This window comes from Balaenoptera borealis (genome assembly GCF_965194805.1).
Source record: "Balaenoptera borealis genome assembly, chromosome: 4".
NCBI classification, from domain to species: Eukaryota; Metazoa; Chordata; class Mammalia; order Artiodactyla; family Balaenopteridae; genus Balaenoptera; species Balaenoptera borealis.
Window position 1 is genome coordinate 11,567,295 of NC_138861.1, and position 21,933 is coordinate 11,589,227.

The following is a 21,933-nucleotide window of genomic DNA, read 5'->3' on the forward strand; positions in this document are numbered from 1 at the left end:
TTTTGACTTTTTGATAATGGCCATCCTAACGAAAGTGAGGTGATATCTTATCTCATTGTGGTTTTGATTTGCATTTCCCAGATGATTAGGGATGTTGAGCTCCTTTTCATGTACCTGTTGGCCATTTGTATGTCTTATTTGGAAAAATGTTTACTTAGGTCCTTTGCCCATTTTAATTTTTTTTTTTTTTTGCTATTGAGTTGTATGAATTTTGTGTATATTTTGGATATTAACCCCTTATAGGATATATGATCTGCAAATATTTTCTCCCATCCAATTGGTCCAGTTGGTTGTCTTTTATTTCTTTCTTTTTTTTTAATTGTTTTCTGTGCAGAAGCTTTTTAGTTTAAAGTAGTCCTACTTGTTTATTTTTGCTTTTATTTCTTTTGCTCTTGATATCAAATCCAAAAAATCATTATCAAGATGAATGTCAAAGAGCTTATCCCCATGTTTACTTCTAGGAGGTTTACAGTTTTTGGTCTTAACTTTCAAGTCATTAATCAATTTTAGTTGATTTTGGTGTGTGGTATAAGATAAGGTCCCAGTTTCATCCTTTCACATGTGACTGTCCATTTTCCAACACTGTCTATTGAAGAGACTATCTTTTCCCCATTATATATTCTTGGGTTCTTTGTCAAAAATTAATTGCCACATTTGCATGGGTTTATTTCTTGGCTGTCTCTTCTGTTCCATTGATCTATGTGTCTGTTTTTACACCAGTACCATACTGTTTTGATTACTGTAGCTTTGTAATATAGTTTGAAATCAGGAAGTGTAATGCCTCCAGCTTTGTTCTTCTGTATCAAGATTACTTTGGCTATTTGGAGTCCTCTTTGGTTCCATACAAATTTTAGGATTTTTTTTTTCTATTTCTATGAAAAATGTCATTGTAATTTTGATAGGAATTACATTGAATCTGTAGATCCCTTTGGGTAGTATGAACATTTTAACAATATTAATCCTTCCAATTCATGAACATGGAATATCTCTTTATTTTTATTTTCTTCATTTTCTTTCATCAATGTCTTTTATAGTTTTCAGTGTATATAATTTTCGCCTCCTGGATTAAATTTATTCCTATGTATTTTATTCTTTTTGATGCAACTGTAGATAGGATTTTCTTAATTTCCCTTTCGTTTTTTTTTTTTAATTTTTGAATTTTATTTTACTTTTTTCTTATACAGCAGGTTCTTATTAGTCATCAATTTTATACACATCAGTGTATACATGTCAATCCCAATCGCCCAATTCATCACATCACCATCCCCACCCCGCCACGGCTTTCCCCCCTTGGTGTCCATACTTTTGTTCTCTACATCTGTGTCTCAACTTCTTCCCTGCAAACCGGTTCATCTGTACCATTTCTCTAGGTTCCACATACATGCGTTAATATACGATATTTGTTTTTCTCTTTCTAACTTCACTCTGTATGACAGTCTCTAGATGCATCCACGTCTCTACAAATGACCCAATTTAGTTCCTTTTTATGGCTGAGTAATAGTCTGTTGTATATATGTACCACATCTTCTTTATCTATTCGTCTGTTGTTGGGCATTTAGGTTGCTTCCATGACCTGGCTGTTGTAAATAGTGCTGCAATGAACACTGGGGTGCATGTGTCTTTTTGAGTTATGGTTTTCTCTGGGTGTATGCCCAGTAGTGGGATTGCTGGATCATATGGTAATTCTATTTTTAGTTTTTTAAGGAAACTCCATACTGCTCTCCATAGTGGCTGTATCAATTTACATTCCCACCAATAGTGCAAGAGGGTTCCCTTTTCTCCACACCCTCTCCAGCATTTGTTGTTTGTAGATTTTCTGATGATGCACATTCTAACTGGTGTGAGGTGATACCTCATTGTAGTTTTGATTTGCATTTCTCTAATAATTAGTGATATTGAGTAGCTTTTCATGTGCTTCTTGGCCATCTGTATGTCTTCTTTGGAGAAATGTCTATTTAGGTCTTCTGCCCATTTTTGGATTGGGTTGTTTGTTTCTTTAATATTGAGCTGAATGAGCTGTTTATATATTTTGGAGATTAATCCTATGTCCGTTGATTCGTTTGCAAATATTTTTTCCCATTCTGAGGGTTGTATTTTCGTCTTGTTTATGGTTTCCTTTGCTGTGCAAAAGCTTTTAAGTTTCATTAGGTCCCATTTGTTTATTTTTGTTTTTATTTCCCTTTCTCTAGGAGGTGGATCAAAAAAGATCTTGCTGTGATTTATGTCAAAGAGTGTTCTTCCTATGTTTTCCTCTAAGAGTTTTATAGTGTCCAGTCTTACATTTAGGTTTTGAAACCATTTTGAGTTTATTTTTATATATGGTGTTAGGGAGAGTTCTAATTTCATTCTTTTACATGTAGCTGTCCAGTTTTCCCAGCACCACTTATTGAAGAGACTGTCTTTTCTCCATTGTATATCCTTGCCTCCTTTGTCATAGATTAGTTGACCATAGGTGCGTGGGTTTATCTCTGGGCTTTCTATCCTGTTCCATTGATCTATGTTTCTGTTTTTGTGCCAGTACCATATTGTCTTGATTAGCGTAGCTTTGTAGTATAGTCTGAAGTCAAGGAGTCTGATTCCTCCAGCTCTGTTTTGCCCCTCAAGACTGCTTTGGCTATTCAGGGTCTTTTGTGTCTCCACACAAATTCTAAGATTTTTCGTTCTAGTTCCTTAAAAAATGCCAATGGTAATTTGATAGGGATTGCATTGAATCTGTAGATTGCTTTGGGTAGTAGAGTCATTTTGACAATATTGATTCTTCCAATCCAAGAACATAGTATATCTTTCCATCTGTTGGTATCATCTTTAATTTCTTTCATCAGTGTCTTATAGTTTTCTGCATACAGGTCTTTTGTCTCCCCACGTAGGTTTATTCCTAGGTATATTATTCTTTTTGTTGCAGTGGTAAATGGGAGTGTTTCCTTAATTTGTCTTTCAGATTTTTCATCATTAGTGTATAGGAATGCAAGAGATTTCTGGGCATTAATTTTGTATCCTGCAACTTTACCAAATTCATTGATTAGCTTTAGTAGTTTTCTGGTGGCATTTTTAGGATTCTCTATAGTGTCATGTCATCTGCAAACAGTGACAGTTTTACTTCTTCTTTTCCAATTTGTATTCCTTTTATTTGTTTTTCTTCTCTGATTGCTGTGGCTAGGACTTCCAAAACTATGTTGAATAATAGTGGTGAGGGTGGACATCCTTGTCTTGTTCCGGATCTTAGAGGAAACGCTTTCAGTTTTTCACCATTGAGAATGATGTTTGCTGTGGGTTTGTCGTATATAGCCTTTATTATGTTGAGGTAGGTTTCCTTCTATGCCCATTTTCTGGAGAGTTTTTATCATAAATGGATGTTGAATTTTGTCAAAAGCTTTTTCTGCATCTATTGAGATGATCATATGGTTTTTCTCCTTCAATTTGTTAATATGGTGTATCACATTGATTGATTTGCATATATTGACAAATCCTTGCATCCCTGGGATAAATTCCACTTGATCATGGTGTGTGATCCTTTTAATGTGTTGTTGGATTCTGTTTGCTAGTATTTTGTTGAGGATTTTTGCATCTATATTCATCAGTGATATTGGTCTGTAATTTTCTTTTTTTGTAGTATCTTTGGTTTTGGTATCCGAGTGATGGTGCCCGCATAGAATGAGTTTGGGAGTGTTCCTTCTGCAATTTTTTGGAAGCGTTTGAGAAGGATGGGTGTTAACTCTTCTCTAAATGTTTGACAGAATACACCTGTGAAGCCATCTGGTCCTGGACTTTTGTTTGTTGGAAGATTTTTAATCACAGTTTCAATTTCATTACTTGTGATTGGTCTGTTCATATTTTCTATTTCTTCCTGGTTCAGTCTTGGAAATTTATACCTTTATAAGAATTTGTCGATTTCTTCCAGGTTGTCCACTTTATTGGCATATAGTTGCTTGTAGTAGTCTGTTAGGCGGCTTTGTATTTCTGTGGTGTCTGTTGTAACTTCTCCTTTTTCATTTCTAATTTTATTGATTTGAGTCCTCTCCCTCCTTTTCTTGGTGAGTCTGGCTAATGGTTTATCAATTTTGTTTATCTTCTCAAAGAACCAGCTTTTAGTTTTATTGATCTTTCCTATTGTTTTCTTTGTTTCTATTTCATTTATTTCTGCTCTGATCTTTATGATTTCTTTCCTTCTGCTAACTTTGCATTTTGTTTGTTCTTCTTTCTCTAGTTCCTTTAGGTGTAAGGTTAGGTTGTTTTTTTGAGATTTTTCTTGTTTTTTTGAGGTAGGCTTGTATAGGTATAAACTTCCCTCTTAGAACTGCTTTTGCTGCATCCCATAGGTTTTGGATCATCGTGTTTTCATTGTCATTTGTCTGTAGGTATTTTTTGATTTCCTCTTTGATTTCTTTAGTAATCTCTTGATTTTTTAGTAACGTATTGTTTAGCCTCCATGTGTTTGTGTTTTTTGCGTTTTTTTTCTCTGTAATTCATCTGTGATCTCATAGTGTTGTGGTCAGAAAAAAATGCTTGATATGATTTCAATTGTCTTAAATTTACTGAGGCTTGACTTGTGACCCAAGATGTGATCTGTCCTGGAGAATGTTCCATGCACACTTGAGAAGAAAGTGTAATCTGCTGTTTTTGGATGGAATGTCCTATAAATACCAATTTAATCTATCTGGTCTATTGTGTCATTTAAAGTTTCTGTTTCCTTATTTATTTTCATTTTGGATGATCTGTCCATTGGTGTAAGTGAGGTGTTAAAGTCCCCCACTATGATTGTGTTACTGTTGATTTCCTCTTTTATAGCTGTTAGCAGTTGCCTTATGTATTGAGGTGCTCCTATGTTGGGTGCATATATATTTATAATCATTATATCTTCTTCTTGGATTGATCCCTTGATCATTATGTAGTGTCTTTCCTTGTCTCTTGTAAAATTCTTTATTTTAAAGTCTCTTTTATCTGATATGAGTATTGCTACTCCAGCTTTCTTTTGATTTCCATTTGCATGGAATATCTTTTTCCATCCCCTCACTTTCAATCTGTATGTGTCCCTAGGTCTGAAGTGGGTCTCTTGTAGAGAGCATATATATGGTTCTTGTTTTTGTATCTATTCAGCAAGCCTGTGTTTTTTGGTTGGAGCATTTAATCCATTCACGTTTAAGGTAATTATAGATATGTATATTCCTATGACCATTTTCTTAATTGTTTTGGGTTTGTTTTTGCAGGTCCTTTTCTTTTCTTGTGTTTCCCACTTAGAGAAGTTCTTTTAGCGTTTGTTGTAGAGCTGGTTTTGTGGTGCTGAATTCTCTTAGCTTTTGCTTGTCTGTAAAGCTTTTGATTTCTCCATCGAATCTGAATGAGATCCTTGCTGGGTAGAGTAATCTTGGTTGTAGGTTCTTCCCTTTCATCACTTTAAGTATATCATGCCACTCCCTTCTGGCTTGTGAGAAATCAGCTGTTAACCTTATGGGAGTTCCCTTGTATATTATTTGTCATTTTTCCCTTTCTGCTTTCAATAATTTTTCTTTGTTTTTAATTTTTGCCAATTTGATTACTATGTGTCTTGGCGTGTTTCTCCTTGGGTTTATCCTGTATGGGACTTGCTGTGCTTCCTGGACCTGGGCGGCTATTTCCTTTCCCAGGTTAGGGAAGTTTTCGACTATAATCTCTTCAAATATTTTCTCTGGTCCTTTCTCTCTCTCTTCTCCTTCTGGGACCCCCATAATGCGAATGTTGTTGTGTTTAATATTGTCCCAGAGGTCTCTTAGGCTGTCTTCATTTCTTCTCATTCTTTTTTCTTTATTCTGTTCCGCAGCAGTGAATTCCACCATTCTGTCTTCCAGGTCACTTATCCGTTCTTCTGCCTTAGTTATTCTGCTATTGATTCCTTCTAGTGTAGTTTTCGTTTCAGTTATTGTATTGTTCATCTCTTTTTGTTTGTTCTTTAATTCTTCTAGGTCTTTGTTAAACATTCCTTGCATCTTCTCGATCTTTGCCTGCATTCTTTTTCCGCGGTCCTGGATCATCTTCACTATCATTATTCTGAATTCTTTTTCTGGAAGATTGCCTATCTCCACTTCATTTAGTTGTTTTTTGGGGGTTTTATCCTGTTCCTTCATGTGGTACATAGCCCTCTGCCTTTTCATCTTGTCTATCTTTCTGTGAATGTGGTTTTTGTTCCACAGGCTGCAGGATTGTAGTTCTTCTTGCTTCTGCTGTCTGCCCTCTGGTGGATCTTCACAAATTTTTGAAAAGGTGTTCGGGAATTCCCTGGCAGTCCAGTGGTTAAGACTCTGTGCTTCCACTGCAGGGAACACAGGTTCGATCCCTGGTCAGGGAACTAAGATCCCGCATGCCTCGAGGCGCAGCCTAGCCAGCCCCACAAATGCATAAGCCAATTCCTTGCCATAAATCTTCTTAATATAGGTCTCCTACTGATTCTCTTTCTCTGACTGACAGATTTTGGTACTGGTGGTGGTTCTAGAGGAAGAGAATCTTAAGGATGAGTTTCTTAATTTCTCTTTCTGATAGTTCTTTGTTTTTAGTTTCCATTTTTATGTACAGTGGATGGGTTATTCCTCAAAGTAACATATTAACAAAAATTAGGGGGTAAGCCATACAGCTATTTGGGAGGAGTATATCAGTGCAAAGGGTATGGGGTAAAGATTCTGGGGCTGGGGCATGCCTGCAATGTTGTAGAAACAGCAAGAAGTCCAGTATGCCCTAAGCAGAGTGAGCAGGGGGCTGGAGGGCAGTAGAAGATGAGGTTAGAGAGATGAACAGGTGAGCAATGGGAAGCCCCCTGTGTGGGGGTCGGGAGTAGGGTCATATCATGCAGAACCTGGTAGCCCACTGGAAACACATCAGCTTTAGGATTAGAGAAGCGGTCGTGATCAATCTCACTTATGTTTTCAGTGTATCATTCTGGTTACCTTGTAGGAAATAGAGTGTGTGTTGGTTGCGGAGAGGCAGGTGGGAGTAGGCAGGAGCAGGAGGCTATTAGGAAGTATTGCAGTAATCAAGGCAAGCCCTGATGGAGTTTGTGCCAGGAAGTTAGTGCGGGAGGTGGTGAGAAGTGATCACATTCTGTATACAGTTGAAGGTAATGAGGACAGGATTTGCTTATATGATTTATGTGAGGTGTGAAGAAGCCAAGGATGACTAGAAAGTTTTAGAGGCTTCAAAGTGATTATATAGTTAAGTAAAGGACCACTACTAATTCAAAAAGTTTTCTGTGATTAAGAATTGTTGAATGACCCTAAGAGTTTTCCATTTACTTTCAATGGAACATTTATAAAAACTACATTTAAGCATTTGTATTAATTTTTATTTATTTCTTTTTTAAATAGTTCTTGCCAGTAGCCTCAGTCCATACCGTGAAGGAAGATTTGTAGAGAGGCGACTGCGATCCTCATCAGAAGGAACTGCAGGGGGTAGCAGGATGATTTTGAAGCCAAAAGATGGAAATGTGGAAGAAGTTAATAGTCTAAGAAAGCAGAGAGCAGGTTCATCATCTTCAAAAATGAACAGCATGGTAAGTGTATACATATGCCTGCATATAATAAAATAATCCCATCTATTACTGGCAAGTTCATGCTCCTCGCACAATGAAAACAGACTGAAGAAAAATCCCATATATTACTGGCAAGTTCATGCTCCTTGCAAATTGAAGCATCATATTTTTTGTTGTTGTGTTTCTTTTTTTAAGAAATTGAAATATAGTTAATTTACACTGTTGTGTTAGTTTCAGGTGTACAGCAAGGTGATTCAGTAATATATGTATATATACTCTCTCAGATTCTTTTCCATTATAGGTTATTACAAGATATTGAATATAGTTCCCTGTGCTGTACAGTAGGTCCTTGTTGCTTATCTGATTTATATATAGTAGTGTATATACATTAATCCCAAAGGCCTAACTTATCTCCTTCCCATCCCCTTTGGTAACCATAAGTTTGTTTTCTAAGTCTGTGAGTCTATTTCTGTTCTGTAAAGAAGTTCATTTGTATCATTTATTTAGATTCCACATATAAGTGATATTATATGATATTTGTTTTTCTCTATCTGACTTACTTCACTTAATATGATAATCTCTAGGTCCATCCATTTTGCTGCAAATGGTATTATTTCATTCTTTTTTTATGGCTGAGTAATATCCCATTGTGTGTACATGTATGTGTATATATATACACATGTATATATATGTATATGTATGTATATATATACCTCTTCTTTATTCATTCATCTGTCGATGGATATTTAGGTTGCTTCCATGTCTTGGCTATTGTAAATAGTGCTGCTGTGAACATTGGGGTGCATGTATCTTTTTGAATTAGAGTTTTCTCTGGATACATGCCCAGGAGTCAGATTGCTGGATCATGTGGTAATTCTATTTTCAGTTTTCTGAGGAACCTCCATACTGTTTTCCATAGTGGCTGCACCGACTTACATTGCCACCAGCAGTGTAGGAGGGTTCCCTCTTCTCCATACCCTCTTCAGCGTTTGTTATTTGTAGACTTTTTAATGCTGGCCATTCTGACTGGTGTGAGGTGATACCTCATTGTGGTTTTGATTTGCATTTCTCTAGTAATTAGTAATATTGAGCATCTTTTCATGTGCCTGTTGGCCATCTGTATATCTTCTTTGGAGAAATATCTATTTAGGTCTTCTGCCCATTATTTGATTGGGTTTTTTTTAATATTAAGCTGTATGAGCTGTTTGTATATTTTGGAAATTAATCCCTTGTCAGTATTATCGTATGCAAATATTTTCTCCTAGTCCGTAGGTTGTCTTTTTGTTTTGTTTATGGTTTCCTTTGTTGTCCAAAAGCTTTTAAGTTTAATTAGGTCCCATTTGTTTATTTTTGCTTTTATTTCCATTGTTCTAGGAGACAGATCCAAAAAAATATTGCTGCGATTTATGTCAAAGAGTATTCTGCCTGTGTTTTCCCCTAGGAGTTTTACAGTATCTGGTGTTAAATTTAGGTCTTTAATCCATTTTGAGTTTATTTTTGTATATGGTGTTAGAGGATGTTTTAATTTCATTCTTTTACATGTAGCTGTCTAGTTTTCCCAGCATCACTTATCGAAGAGACGTTCTTTTGAAGGAAAAATTGGTTTGCATAGTTGATATCACAAGTCAGGGAGGCTAAGTTTTCACTTGAGACGCTCATGGGTCAAAACACATAGAAGCACACCAGGATAGCAACCCTTAAAACCTGTCTTTCTTGCTTCCATGGAAGGTTTGACATTCTCCATCCTAGAGCAAGACCCTGGGATATACAGTCTAAGAAAAATGTTGATCATGAAGACAACCTCTGACAACATCATTTCACACCATTTCTCCATCTCTAGCCACCTAAAAAATGTCCTGTTGTAAACCACACATATGCCAGTACCACCCTTAGACCCCTTAGTGCAGGGGTCCCCAACCCCTGGGCCATGGACCGGCACCGGTCTGTGGCCTGTTAGGAACTGGGCCGCACAGCAGGAGGTGAGTGGCGGGTGAGTGGAAGCTTCATCTGCCGCTCCGCATCGCTCCCCATCACTTGCATTACCACCTGAACCATCACCCTGCCCCTGGTCCATGGAGAAATTGGCTTCCATGAAACTGGTCCTGGTGCCAAAAAGGTTGGGGACTGCTGCTTTAGTGGATCCTATTCTTCCTGTCTTTCTATAGTTCCCACTTCACATAGGGTGAGAATCCTTGAGGGTCAAGGTGATATGCCCATCCAAAGCTTTAACACATTCCAGGCGACCGAGATTCCAGATTCCTGGTTCAAATTGCAGAAGCCTGCAGATGAGGGTGGAAATGGGGTGTGTGTAGGAGGGTGGGGTCTGAGCTTGCACTTGTGAGCTGAGGTGTCTTAGAGGTACTTGTATTAGCTCCCTCACAGTGTAGGATACAGCCAGGGTGGGAAAAGATGTGAGTGGACTGCAGCCCGGGAGGTCCATGAGGCCTCAGGCCTCACAAATATTGGGATGGGCTTGCCTTTTGGATTCAGTTTGCTCCCTTTCTCACGTGTCCTTTTTCAGCAGTGTCTTTGATTTTCTAGTATTTAACACTGCTTCTTTAAAAGGATCTATCTACCTACCTACTTATATGTGAAAAATGCTCGAAACTAAATCACTTATATCTATATATCTTAGACAGTTATATTTCAAATGAAAATATTAGGTCATCTAGTTCTGACAATTGCAATGTGAAGAAGCCTTAAGTTACTGAGGCAACACTGAGTGATAGCAAAACCACTGTGTTTGAAGTTAGAGGTTCTAGCTACTAGGTCAGGCTTGGCCAGATTTTAATCTTGGACAAATCATCTACAGAACAACAAACAATAATGGGTTTCTTGCTTCTTTTTTTTTTTCTTCTTCTTCTTTTATGCTAAAAAATGACTATGTATGTGTGTATTTATATTTGCATATATAGAAAGATATTACATTATATTTCATCTTTCTTTCTGTTCTTTGCATTGAAAATATTATATTATTGTTGCAATTGATTTTTTTTGTCTAAATACAAGAACATGTTAAAATAGATTTCCAATTGATGCAACATTAAAAGTTATGGCTAATGAGTTATTATGAAACATTTCTCTTCACCAAATTTCTGTTATTCCTTTATAAAGATGTATTTATATTAATAAGTGTGCCCTGTTTATTACCTTTGCCCAAAGTTGGGCCTTTTACTTATTCTTTTTATATCTCATGTTTTTCATACTACATTTATATAATTCTCCTCATAACATCACAAAATCATTATTCTTCTCCTCAGATACACTTTCAAGATTTAAAAATTTAAATGTCAAATATAAAAATGTGATTTTGTTAATTTATTTGAGGCTTTTTATAAATTTTCAAAAAGTATACCTGCAGTGATGTAGATCGTCCACTAGATGGCAGGATTACACCATTGCCATGGTAGGGGAGATAGGACGGAAACTTGGTTAAACTATTGTACATGTTCACTGGATTCACAGGTAAAACTTGTTGAAATAAATACTGACTCCCTTGAATTTCCACACGAAATGTATCAAAATTATGACCTTCTTCCTTAGGACTTTTCAACTAATATCTCGATCTTTAATTAATTTATAGTGTAATAATTAATTTAACATGCATACAATGTATTATTTAGCTCTTAGCAATATAAGGAAGAAATGCTAGGATTTTTAGGTAATTTTAGCTATATGTGAAGCAAGTGACATATGTTTAGGAAATGATAGCTTTATGTGTGAGAAGATGCACACATTTTCTGTATTTCTTTTCCAAAATAATTCAGGTGAATATGTGTGTTTAAGAATGCATCCATGGTTCAGTTATTCTTTTCTTTTAGAGCAATAGTAGTAACATGTATTTTTAATACTTATTTGAACCAAGGGACTACTCTTAATGCTTCTCATATATTATCACATTCAGTCCTCACAATATTATGAACCGAGTGATTCTTTTACTGATCACGTTTTGCAAAAGAGTAAAATAAGGCACTAAGAAGATAAGCAACTTGCCCAAAAACACAGATAGTAAGTGGCAGAAATAGGATTTAGATTTGGACACTCACTGTCTAACTTTAAATCCTACATGCTTTGGGGGGAATGTAATAGATTTAAAATTAATTTTTCATTTTTCTTGCATTATTTCTGTATAATGAAGTTAACACATTTGAGGCAATCTATGCTTGCTCTTAGTCTAGACTACAACCCTCTGTAAGGGATACAAAAAATAAACAAAATGTAGTACTTATTCCGGATTTAAAATGTGGTAATATGTCTCGATATGCTGATGAATGGTATCAATGTCTTTACTGAGAGATAGCTCATCCAAAAAGGAACTTTGTCGCAAAAGAAGATATTTATACTTAGAAGGAACTAGAGTATTTGATATAGGTCATGAGGATTTAATTCAACCAATGGTGTATGGCTCTGTTTACTAAGATGCTGAGGGTTCCTGTGAATGACCAAAAATATTCCCTGACAGGTGAGATAGACTACAATTCTAGTGTTTTTGTACACTTTGGGGATTTTTCAGTATAAAAGTGAAAGGGCAGAATGTAATAACTCTTTGAACATCAGTGGCTCAGAAGAAATTGGACTTTGCTTAAATTTATTACAAGAAATCAATATATATGTAACAATTTGATGAGCATTCAAATTTATTATATATCTTCAAACTGCTTTAAATAAAGACTTCCCTTAATTTTCCTCTGAGTAACTTTCTTGATACTTACCTTAGGATGGTCCAAACATTTAAAAACAACTTTTCTAGAAGTAGACTCTTTCTTTCCAGGAACTTTCCCTCCAGATTATGATGTATAAATGATTAAACGTAAGGATTTGTCTTGGTTTCTCCAGCAGCTTCACACAGTGAAGTCTAACTCCAAATATTTATGAGATCACCCTGCTCTAAAAAAGTATTAATTGAGGATAGATTTGTATGTGTTAAACAATATATAGCACCTGGCATCACTAGAGGAAGGAAAGTGCCTGAGTGTATGAGGAAGGATGAGCCAGGCTACATAAGAGCCGGCAACCTCCAAATTTTAGTGACTTTATAATATAGACTTATTTCTTGCTCTGGCTATGTGTTCATTGCGGAAGGTGCTGGAGTTCCATTCAGTATCGCCTCCTTCTGTATCCAGGCTGTTGAAGCAGCAGCTGTTGCAAAACACTGCCTTTCACTGTGGTAAAAGATCTCTGGAGGCCGCACCCCAGTAATAAATGCTTTACCTGTGAGAGACTCACTTCATTTCCCGTTGAGCAAATCTAATCACCAGGCCCAAACTTGCCACAAAAGGGGCCAGGGAGTAGTCTCTTGCATGTGTCTGGATGATGTAGACCCAGATATGTATCATGGGCACTAATGACTATGATATTCCCTAATAGTTTATTGTATCTCAGTTCTTTTAATTAGCTGAGATTTCCTGCTTACCTCCTCCCTCGCTGTTGTCTACAGGCATTTGATGGGCATAAAGTCATTTGATTTGATGCCTCACACTGAGCTTGGTCATTGTGGTTCAGAAAGAGGAAAGCATCTTTGACACTGAAGAATTCATTCTAACCACAAGTTTTGTCCTTTGAGGTGTGCTCTCTTCCTGACTTAAAGGCCTTGAGATGTATATCTAAATTAACTTTACTTGACTCCCGGTTTGGGAATATTACTATATTTGGAAATACTTGTTTTCATTACATTAAAAAGCTGGTTTGGAAAGTTGTGTTAGCTTTAGCTTACTCAGCAAATACATCCACAAAGTTCCCCTGGACTATCTGTGCTGAGCGATTCTGACAGAATTCACTTATGGCCACTTTTACTCTGACAGCGTAATTCCTCTCATTTGCAGTTTGGCATCCTGTTGCCTTTGTGTAGAAACTGTGAATAGCATAGTAAAAACATGAGCTGTAGGACTTCTTCGCTAGAAGAACAGACCAGATTTATATTTGAGAAAAAAAACAGTTACTTGCGTATCAGCAGCGTCTCATGTTGTATCTTAATTCTTTGATATATTGAAATACAGAATTTAAATATTACTGACAATAATTGATTAAGACTAATTAAGCCCTATGCTAAATACACAAGCACTTAACTATGCATTCACTTTTCTTCTGGGGCCTACTGTTTTCTCCTTTGTTAGCGTTTTCTTTATTCATTCATCCATTCATCAATTCATTCACAATTTCTTTCCATAAATATCTATTTAGAACCTACTTTGAAGATGCAGAGATGAAAGAGACAGCCCTTTAGAATTTTAGAGTTCCAGACTGGGAGATATTAACCTAATCTTATCAATACACCAGATTTAACCATTTTGACCATCTTAAAATTCAGAATGGGTGGGGCATGCTTGATTTGGATTGTGACCATTGATATCAAAAGTAAAAAAGGATGAAAAAAGGGCACATGAACTCCCGTATCCCTAATTTACCTATACTTTATCTCACATGCTCGATTGACACTGTTAATTATATACATAACTCCCTAGCGTTTTGGGCTAATTTCTAACATTGAGGGCATTGCGAGTGCTGAGCAGGAACTCTGGGAGGCGCTGGGACAGTGAAGAAGAAAGTACAAAATTAATGTCTAAAGAATCACTTTCAAAACATCCCGCCTCTACCATCCGCTAGGCAAAAGAGCTCTCCTGGGCTTGTTTGGTATATGCACTTTCACACGTTCATTTTGTGGCATGAAAGTTGTTGTTCAAGCTCAAAATTAAGAGCAAGTGAAAGATGATGATTATAAGATCTGATTCAAGAAGTTTCTCCTCTGAATCCTGATATCTTAAATAAGACTTTCAAATACGTAAAAATGTGAATGGCTTTTTGAGGGTTAAAATAATGATCTCAGCTTTTGATGTAACATTGTGAATGGAATTAAAGCTAATATCATTGCATGCTATGAGGACATTTAATGAGAAAAGGAAGTCATTACTATATTTAAGAAAATGGGGGCATACAAATCATTCTCCTTAATCCTCATGTATTTTAAGAAGGAAAATCACAAGTATCACTCATTAAACATACAATTACATCTGTTGATAAGTAGTATATTAATTTTAGACTAATAGCCCTAATCCATAATGCCTTTATTGATTTTTCTAGTTACTAATGATATCAATTTTCTTCTAAGTGTATCATGTGTATGGCACTCACCACTTAGTTATTTGAATATGTTTCATTTATTAGATTTCATTCAGTCTTTTAAATGGAAGAACTTTTGTATATATTAGCATTTCTTATAGCACTTAGTAAAGTGCCTGGTGCACAATAAATATGGGTGAATTAAAGGTAAAATTGCTAATTAGGTTGTGATATATGTTGATATAGATATGAATTAAGGCCTTTAGAACAGTCACTATGTGTGGTGTCCTTATGCACATTTTTGACATTTTAACTTATTATACAAATGTACAGATGTTTCTATGATGCATTGTTTGATAAAACTGGTTTTTGATGCTAAGCACTTGATCAAGGCCATACCACCTTAGATATTGTTCTAGTAGAAGCATCATTCATTTTAGGACAATTGACCTTACAGAATGGTTTCCAGGATCATATCAGTACAATACTTATGGACTGGCCATACAAAGAAGACAAGACATAGTCAATTGTTTGTGATATTATTGGAGAACCCATTAAAAAAATGTAAGTCTGAGTCAAATATGTCTATAAGGTGATATTTAAAAATCCCCTGTGTATTTTATCTACTCCAACTCCATTTCTTATCAACTTATAGATTCAGAATTGCCTTTAAAAAAGAAGAATTGGATAAAATATTCCATTCATTTTTTTTCATCCTAGCTTTTGGGATGAGTCATTTTTGTTTAGAAGCTGTCACAATTTGTATGTTTGGTGCACAATGCTATGAATAGCTTATTCAGAGAGTTAACTCACTTCATCTTAAATGACTTTAAGAAAAGTTGTAAGTAAATAAGTGCAGTATCCTAGTTATTACTATTTCTCTTCATACAGTTCACATGAAAATGTCCATAGCACCTAATTTTTCCCTCTGTGATTACATTATTAAAATTTACTATAAATGTCTTAGTTTGTTCAGGCTGCTATAACAAAATATCACAGACTGGGTAGCTTATAAGTGACAGAAATCTATTTCTCACAGTTCTGGGGGATGGGAAGTCCAAGATCAAGGTGGCAGCATGGTTCCTGATTTGTAGCCAGCATCTTCTTGCTGTGTCTCACCTGGTGGAAGGGGTTAGGGATCTCTCTGGAGCTTCTTTTATGCAGGCACTAATCCCATTCATGAGGGGTCCACCCTCATGACCTAAGCACCTCCCAAAGGCCACCCCCCTTCTAATACCATCATCTTTGGGGATTAGAATTTCAACATATGAATTTTGGGGGAATACAAACATTCAGGCCATAGCAATAAGCAATCACATTGTAATAATAGCAATGCTAGAATATATTAAAAGCTTCATTAAGAACAATATATATTTCTATTTATTATTATTTATCAAGGAAATAATTAAGATGGACAATAGTAGAAGAAAATTAAAGATTTTTTCTCTAACCACACTATATCTAGGATACCCGTTAGACAGTTTATACCCCTCTGAAATTAAGAAATTGGAAAATTAAGGTTGTTTACCTTTTATTCTTGGGATTAGAATGTAAAGATGTCAGTTTTACTTTTAATTGGTTCAGTTCATCTCAGTTTTCTGTAAGATGCAAACTATTTTATGCCTTGTTTAGGTAACCCCATGAGCTGACACAGCTTTCATAGTGTGAGAAAGAATATTTATTGATTCAGGATCCATGGCAAATCTCTGACCATCTGAACACTGCACAGTCTGTAACATAGAATTGACCTTGAGTAAAATAACTATCTTTTCTGAGGGAATAGTCATTGGAATTTGAAGTTTTTACATTATTCTAGTTACACAATAAAGAAAAAAATATTCTTCCTAGGGTTATTCTATTATTTTGAAATCTAAATACAACATATTAAATTAATTTTAGTAAATTAAAAAAGCCAAACAAAATTTGACTTCCAAGGTCAAGAAGTATATTATTGTAGTAGAATTATGTCTAATATTTTACATTACAGTCAGTTTATAGAAAAGATATAAATATTTTAATATATTAATATTATTTTTCAAATAATTTAACAGTCAAGACAGACATTTATAATAATCTCACAAACCATCATATTTGCAATTCAGGATAAGAAAGTGTGATTTACAAATGAATCATGCATATACATTTCACACTTTTCCTATGTGATGATCTTTTTGTTTAGTCACTCCTAATTTAGAGTAGCTGTCATTTTATCACTTTTATAATTTAATTCAGTGATCATTTCACTCTAGTGCTAAAAGTTTGCTCTGAAATTCCTCCTTTGTTTATATCTTCTGTTGTTCTAAGCTTGTTACATTCAACTGGAAACAACCCAAGTACCTTTTTTTTGTTCCATCTCTTAGGCTCTTTATTGTATACGTTTGTAATTTCCTTACAGAATTATGATTTTAATGCTTGGCTAGTTGCCTTCAACACTACCCAATGATTAGTGTATGTGTCGGTGAGAAACACAAAGAATTTTTTTTGTCAGAGAAACTCAACATGAATCAGAGCTTTTATCAGTCGTCAAGAGACACAGGTGAAGCAGGGAGAGATCTGGAATACCGTCCAGCTCCCCAGCTCCTTTCTGCATCTGGTGGGCACTGGCCCAGATTGTTGGATAAAGTTTGCATTGTTAAATGTATAGAATCACCTCATTGACACAGAAAGAGCCAATCAATATGAAACATCTCATTGTTTTTCTTTTTAATTATAGTCACCATGCTGTACACTACATCCTCAGAACTTATTTATCTTATAACTAGATATTATATATATCTTATATATATCTTATAACTAGATATCTTATAACTAGTTATCTTATAACTATCTTATAACTTATTTACCTTATAACTAGTTTTCCCCTTTGACCTCATGAAACATCTCTACTTTATACTCAAATAGTTAGATAGCATACACAGACATTTTCCAGGGAGTCATATCCCATAAGTCTCTAAGTTCCAGCTTTATTTTTCATAAGCAGTCTCACTTAAACTCCCCTCTAGTAAAAACCATTTAGTTTTGTCGTTTGTTTGGTTGCTAATTAGGTCAGTTATTACTGTGTTTACAAGGAGATCTTTCCAGGAAGCAAACTCCCTGGAACTCCGTCTCAGAGAAAATGGATCCCAGGCCAGTTGCTTATCTCAGGCACCAAGTGTAAGCTTTAAACACCCTCCTCCAACTATCCTGTTCTTGCCACCCACTCTTAGTCTTTTTCCCATCAGTCCCCCATTTCCTCTGATCTTAGAGAGGTATGTGTCCCTGCATTCTTTCAAAGCAGTGGTTTCTACTCGTCTTCCTGATTTCAACTCCTTACCTCCTTAAGAACAGTCATCATCAGTATGTCTCTCATGTTTGCGTCTCTGGTTTCTTCTCCATCTCTTCACCGCTGTCAGTTTACAACACTGCCAAGTTTCCCAGCCTGAAGGAAATAAACAAAAAAATTAAAAATTTTCCATATCCTGCTTGCTCCTGAAGTTCTCCTCCCTGCCCCTCTTTTCCACTACAAGGCAAACTTCTCTAAAAGAATAGCCTTCTCTTGCCAAATGCATTTCCTCACTGCCCACGGGGTCCTCAATTTCATGTTTTATTAGCTCTTGTGATGTATAGTTTCTCAACATGGACACTGTTGACATTTTGTCCTGGATAGTTCTTTGTTGGGAGGTGGGAGAGGGCTGTCTTGTACACTGTAGGGTGTTTAATGGCATCCCTGACCCCCACCCATAAAATGCCAGTAGAACCCTCAAGTTGTGACACCTGGACATATCTCCAGATCTTGAAACATATGCCTTGGTAGGCAGAAACCACCCCAATTGAGAGCTTTTCTAAAGTCATTAGTGACTTTGCCAGTTTTCATATTCTTCTTTTCAATCTTCATTTTTCTTGACTTCAGCTTTTCACACTGTTGAGGACTCTATATACTTATCACTTCTCCTTTTGCAGGGTTAACTCTCCTTTGGTTATTCTCCTTTTCTCCTTTCAGACTCCTTTGCAAGCTGTTTTTTTCATACTCTAAACAGCTATTACTTGGCATTTGGTTCTTGACCCTTTTTTTTTTTTTTTAAACCTGTTCTACCTGAAAACTTAAGATGTAGGTGAAATGACATGTGGATTCCAAATGGAAAGGCTGGGAATCTCTAATATATCAGAAATCTGACAAAGCCAATATGCATTGAAAAGCACAATGTATTAGATTTATGGTAATAGAATAAGAGCTCATGAAAAAAAGCTATTTGCATAAGGAAAGTAGTTGAAAATCCAAGGACTGAAACTTTGGAGTGGAACTGGAAAAATATGCAGAGAATTGACTTTTGCCCTCATCGTTCATGGCTTCTCTCCCTTTTTCCCCCCATCTATGTTACTATCCTATTTCGGTTTTTATACACTTATATTTCAGCCTCCTTTTAAGATACTCCAAGGATTCTCAATCCTTCCCTTCTGTTTCTAAAGTCATATTGGAGAAGCAGCAATTATTGATATATCACTTAAACTAGGACCTCCCTATTAGAGTCTGTGTAATATGTTGCAGTAATTCAGTCTACCCTCACTACTATCACCCACAATTATGCTTTTTTTGGTTTTGTTTTGTTTTCAAATTGACAGCAGCTTAAGTTGAGCAAAAGACAGAGTGGCAAAAGTTGTGTGCATTGTGCAAGCAGTGTATATTTGACCTTCCAGGACACTTGGCAGCTACCAGAGAACCACACATAGCCCACTTCTGTCTTACTCTCACTGCTGTTTCTGGTTTGTCTCCTTTGGAGCTTCCTGTGGATTGCACCTCAGGCTGGCTGTGGACCAAGAGGAACTTGTGGTGTGCAGTGTGTGTGCTCAAAGGGGAGGGTGGAGTTTTCAGCATGATTTCAGAAGGGAAGAAAATCTATAAAATACCTTTAGTTCCCCAAAGTATAAGAAAAGTAATAATTTAATAAAAATGTAGTAAATTAATAAATTCTTAAACAACTTTATAATATTTTCATGCTTTTTCACACTTCTTTTTTTCCCAAATGCCTTTAGTGCCTTCTAATATTTAATATCTTATAAGAATATGCTTTTTTATTTTCTCTTTGTAAAACTTGTCTGGAATAAAATCATATTGCATAAGAACCAAAGGCAAACTATTTCTCCTAACACAGAAACATGATCAAAATAGACAAATTTGCAAAATGAGAGTTCTTTTTGTGTCCGTTAAGCACGACTTTAATTTCTTAAATAAGCAAGTATGGTGTGATAAAAGGAGCAAGCAATTGGAAAGAGGGCACCAAATTCCAGTCTCATTTTTTTCACCTAATAATACTACCTACCTTATAGAGTTGTTGTAAGGATCAAATACTATATTTTAAGTGAAAAGGCTTTGTAAATTTTAAAGTGCTATATTGATGAAAATGACACGTATTTATTAATTACATGGATTAAAGCCAGAAACTGAAATTAAATAATATTACCTTTTCCAGTAGCCATTTAGAAAGGAAAACATTTTAAGAGCCAAATTCACCTTTAAAGTATATCTCATCATGACAATAGGTTGAGTTGGCTCCTTTAAGCCACAACAAAAATAATCCTTAAAATATTCAAGTTATTTATATGTTAGTGCTTTATAAGTATAATCTGCTATTTACCTGATTTCTCATTTGTGTATTTTCCAGAAACTCATACATTTTTCAAAATCAATTTATGTTGCTTAGAAAAAAACTATTTGAGAAGTAAACTTAAGATTTGCATATTTTACCATGTTTATGTTACCCTTTAATTAGAGAGTTTACTCGACCTAGTTATTTCCTGATTATGAAATTAGGAAAAAAGCATCTGCCCTAATAAGACAGGTGTCTTGGCTTTTTACAAAGAAATTTAATTTGCATTCTCTGTTTTCTTAAATAAAAAGTTTAAACATTGTGAACATTTATGTGAACACTCACATAATAACTTGATAAATTACTTGTTTAAAAGTATCTTCTGTTAAATCTTAAGTTAATTTTATCCAAAATAATAATAGGCAATGACTTCAAAAACAAAAACTAAAGTTGAAGAAAATAGTGAATTATAGAGTACCTTATTTATTTTACTTTAAAAATAAATTTTGAACTATAGTGTATTTACTAGTAGTACTAGTCTGTCCTGAGATAACTTAAGATCCCTAAACATTTATGAGAGAAAGTTTTATGACACACTCAAGTTTTTGCTTTTGTCTTTCTTCTTTCTTCATTCTGTTGGAAGAATACATCTACCAGTAGGATATTCAGCTTGAATATTTGAACTACATGAATTTTAATGAGGAGGGGAGTAACCAGCTGTCACATAGTTCATATGATGTATTAGGTGCTGGTTGGGATGAGACAGTATATCTCAGCATGCTGTTGCCTTCAGTAGATTTATGTTCCAAAGAAATGTGGATACATTAATACAAATAGTGATTTCAAATGAAAAGATCAGCCACCTAGCTATGGTTCATGAATCACAGTGATTCTCTCTCTTTTATTTTTTAATAATAATGATAATAAAAGTATATAGAAACTATCACTGAGTCGAGTGGGTGCCAGGGTACACTGATCCTAAAGATTTAACTTGACCCAGCAGTCTACTGGAAGCTGCTATAGCTGAGAAAAAAGAACTAATCAGAGATGCTGGGCTTACATTTAGAATAAGAGAAAGGAACTATTAATGCGTGCTCTTCTCCAATAACATTCATCTCTCTAGGAAATGCTGCATGACAAAAGAGAGTTGGAACACTATTAAGTTTTATAAAGTGATACTATAGTTCCTTGAAGGGAACTTACTGTTATGCAGCTGGAAGCCTGTAAGGTCTGTTGACTAAAGAAGTTCAAAGATAGCCACTGTTGTTCAGTATATAGTTTTGTTTTGTACTTTTTGATTCAGTGCAGTGGGGTTGAACATAAAAGAAGCTAACATCTTGAGCTTTTCGTGAGTTTCTCCTTGTTGTTATAAGTAGACCATTAGGTAATTTTAAGGAGATCAGAACTGTTGACCCATACAAATGATTTTTACAGAAATTGCTTTTGCTCTATTAAAACAACATAAAGTGATTTTTTGATTTTTGACACTATGACTTTGCTAAAAATTCCTATATTCATTTAAAAATAAATCATTTTGCCATAAAAAAACAAATTATTCTGGTTCAATAAGCAAACATATTTTACTAAAGCAATGGATAAAAGCTTTATTAAAAAGTCCTTTTTTTTTTTTCACTGAAATAGGATCACATTAAGAAAACCACAGTAGAATTGCTAAGGGTAAAGCAGCAGCCCAAATTGAAGAAAAATTCAAAAGACGATTCTATTATATGGCCTTAATGGGAAAGCAAAGTGAATTTTCAGTTGAACCCGGTGCTAGCTATGTGCCCTGGATAAATGTTACACACTGTTTGAAGGGGATGG

General features: G+C 35.4%; 1 protein-coding gene across 10 annotated transcripts in view; it reads left to right on the forward strand.

The window, feature by feature from the left end:
* The window catches only part of CCSER1 (coiled-coil serine rich protein 1), a 1,297,084-nt gene that overhangs the window by 165,399 nt on the left and 1,109,752 nt on the right, over positions 1-21,933 (forward strand). For all 10 annotated transcript variants that reach the window (XM_082391649.1, XM_082391651.1, XM_082391652.1 and 7 more), the window contains exon 3: positions 7,329-7,513. In XM_082391649.1, the coding sequence (XP_082247775.1) occupies positions 7,329-7,513 (185 nt within the window). The remainder of the gene's footprint in view (positions 1-7,328; positions 7,514-21,933) is intronic.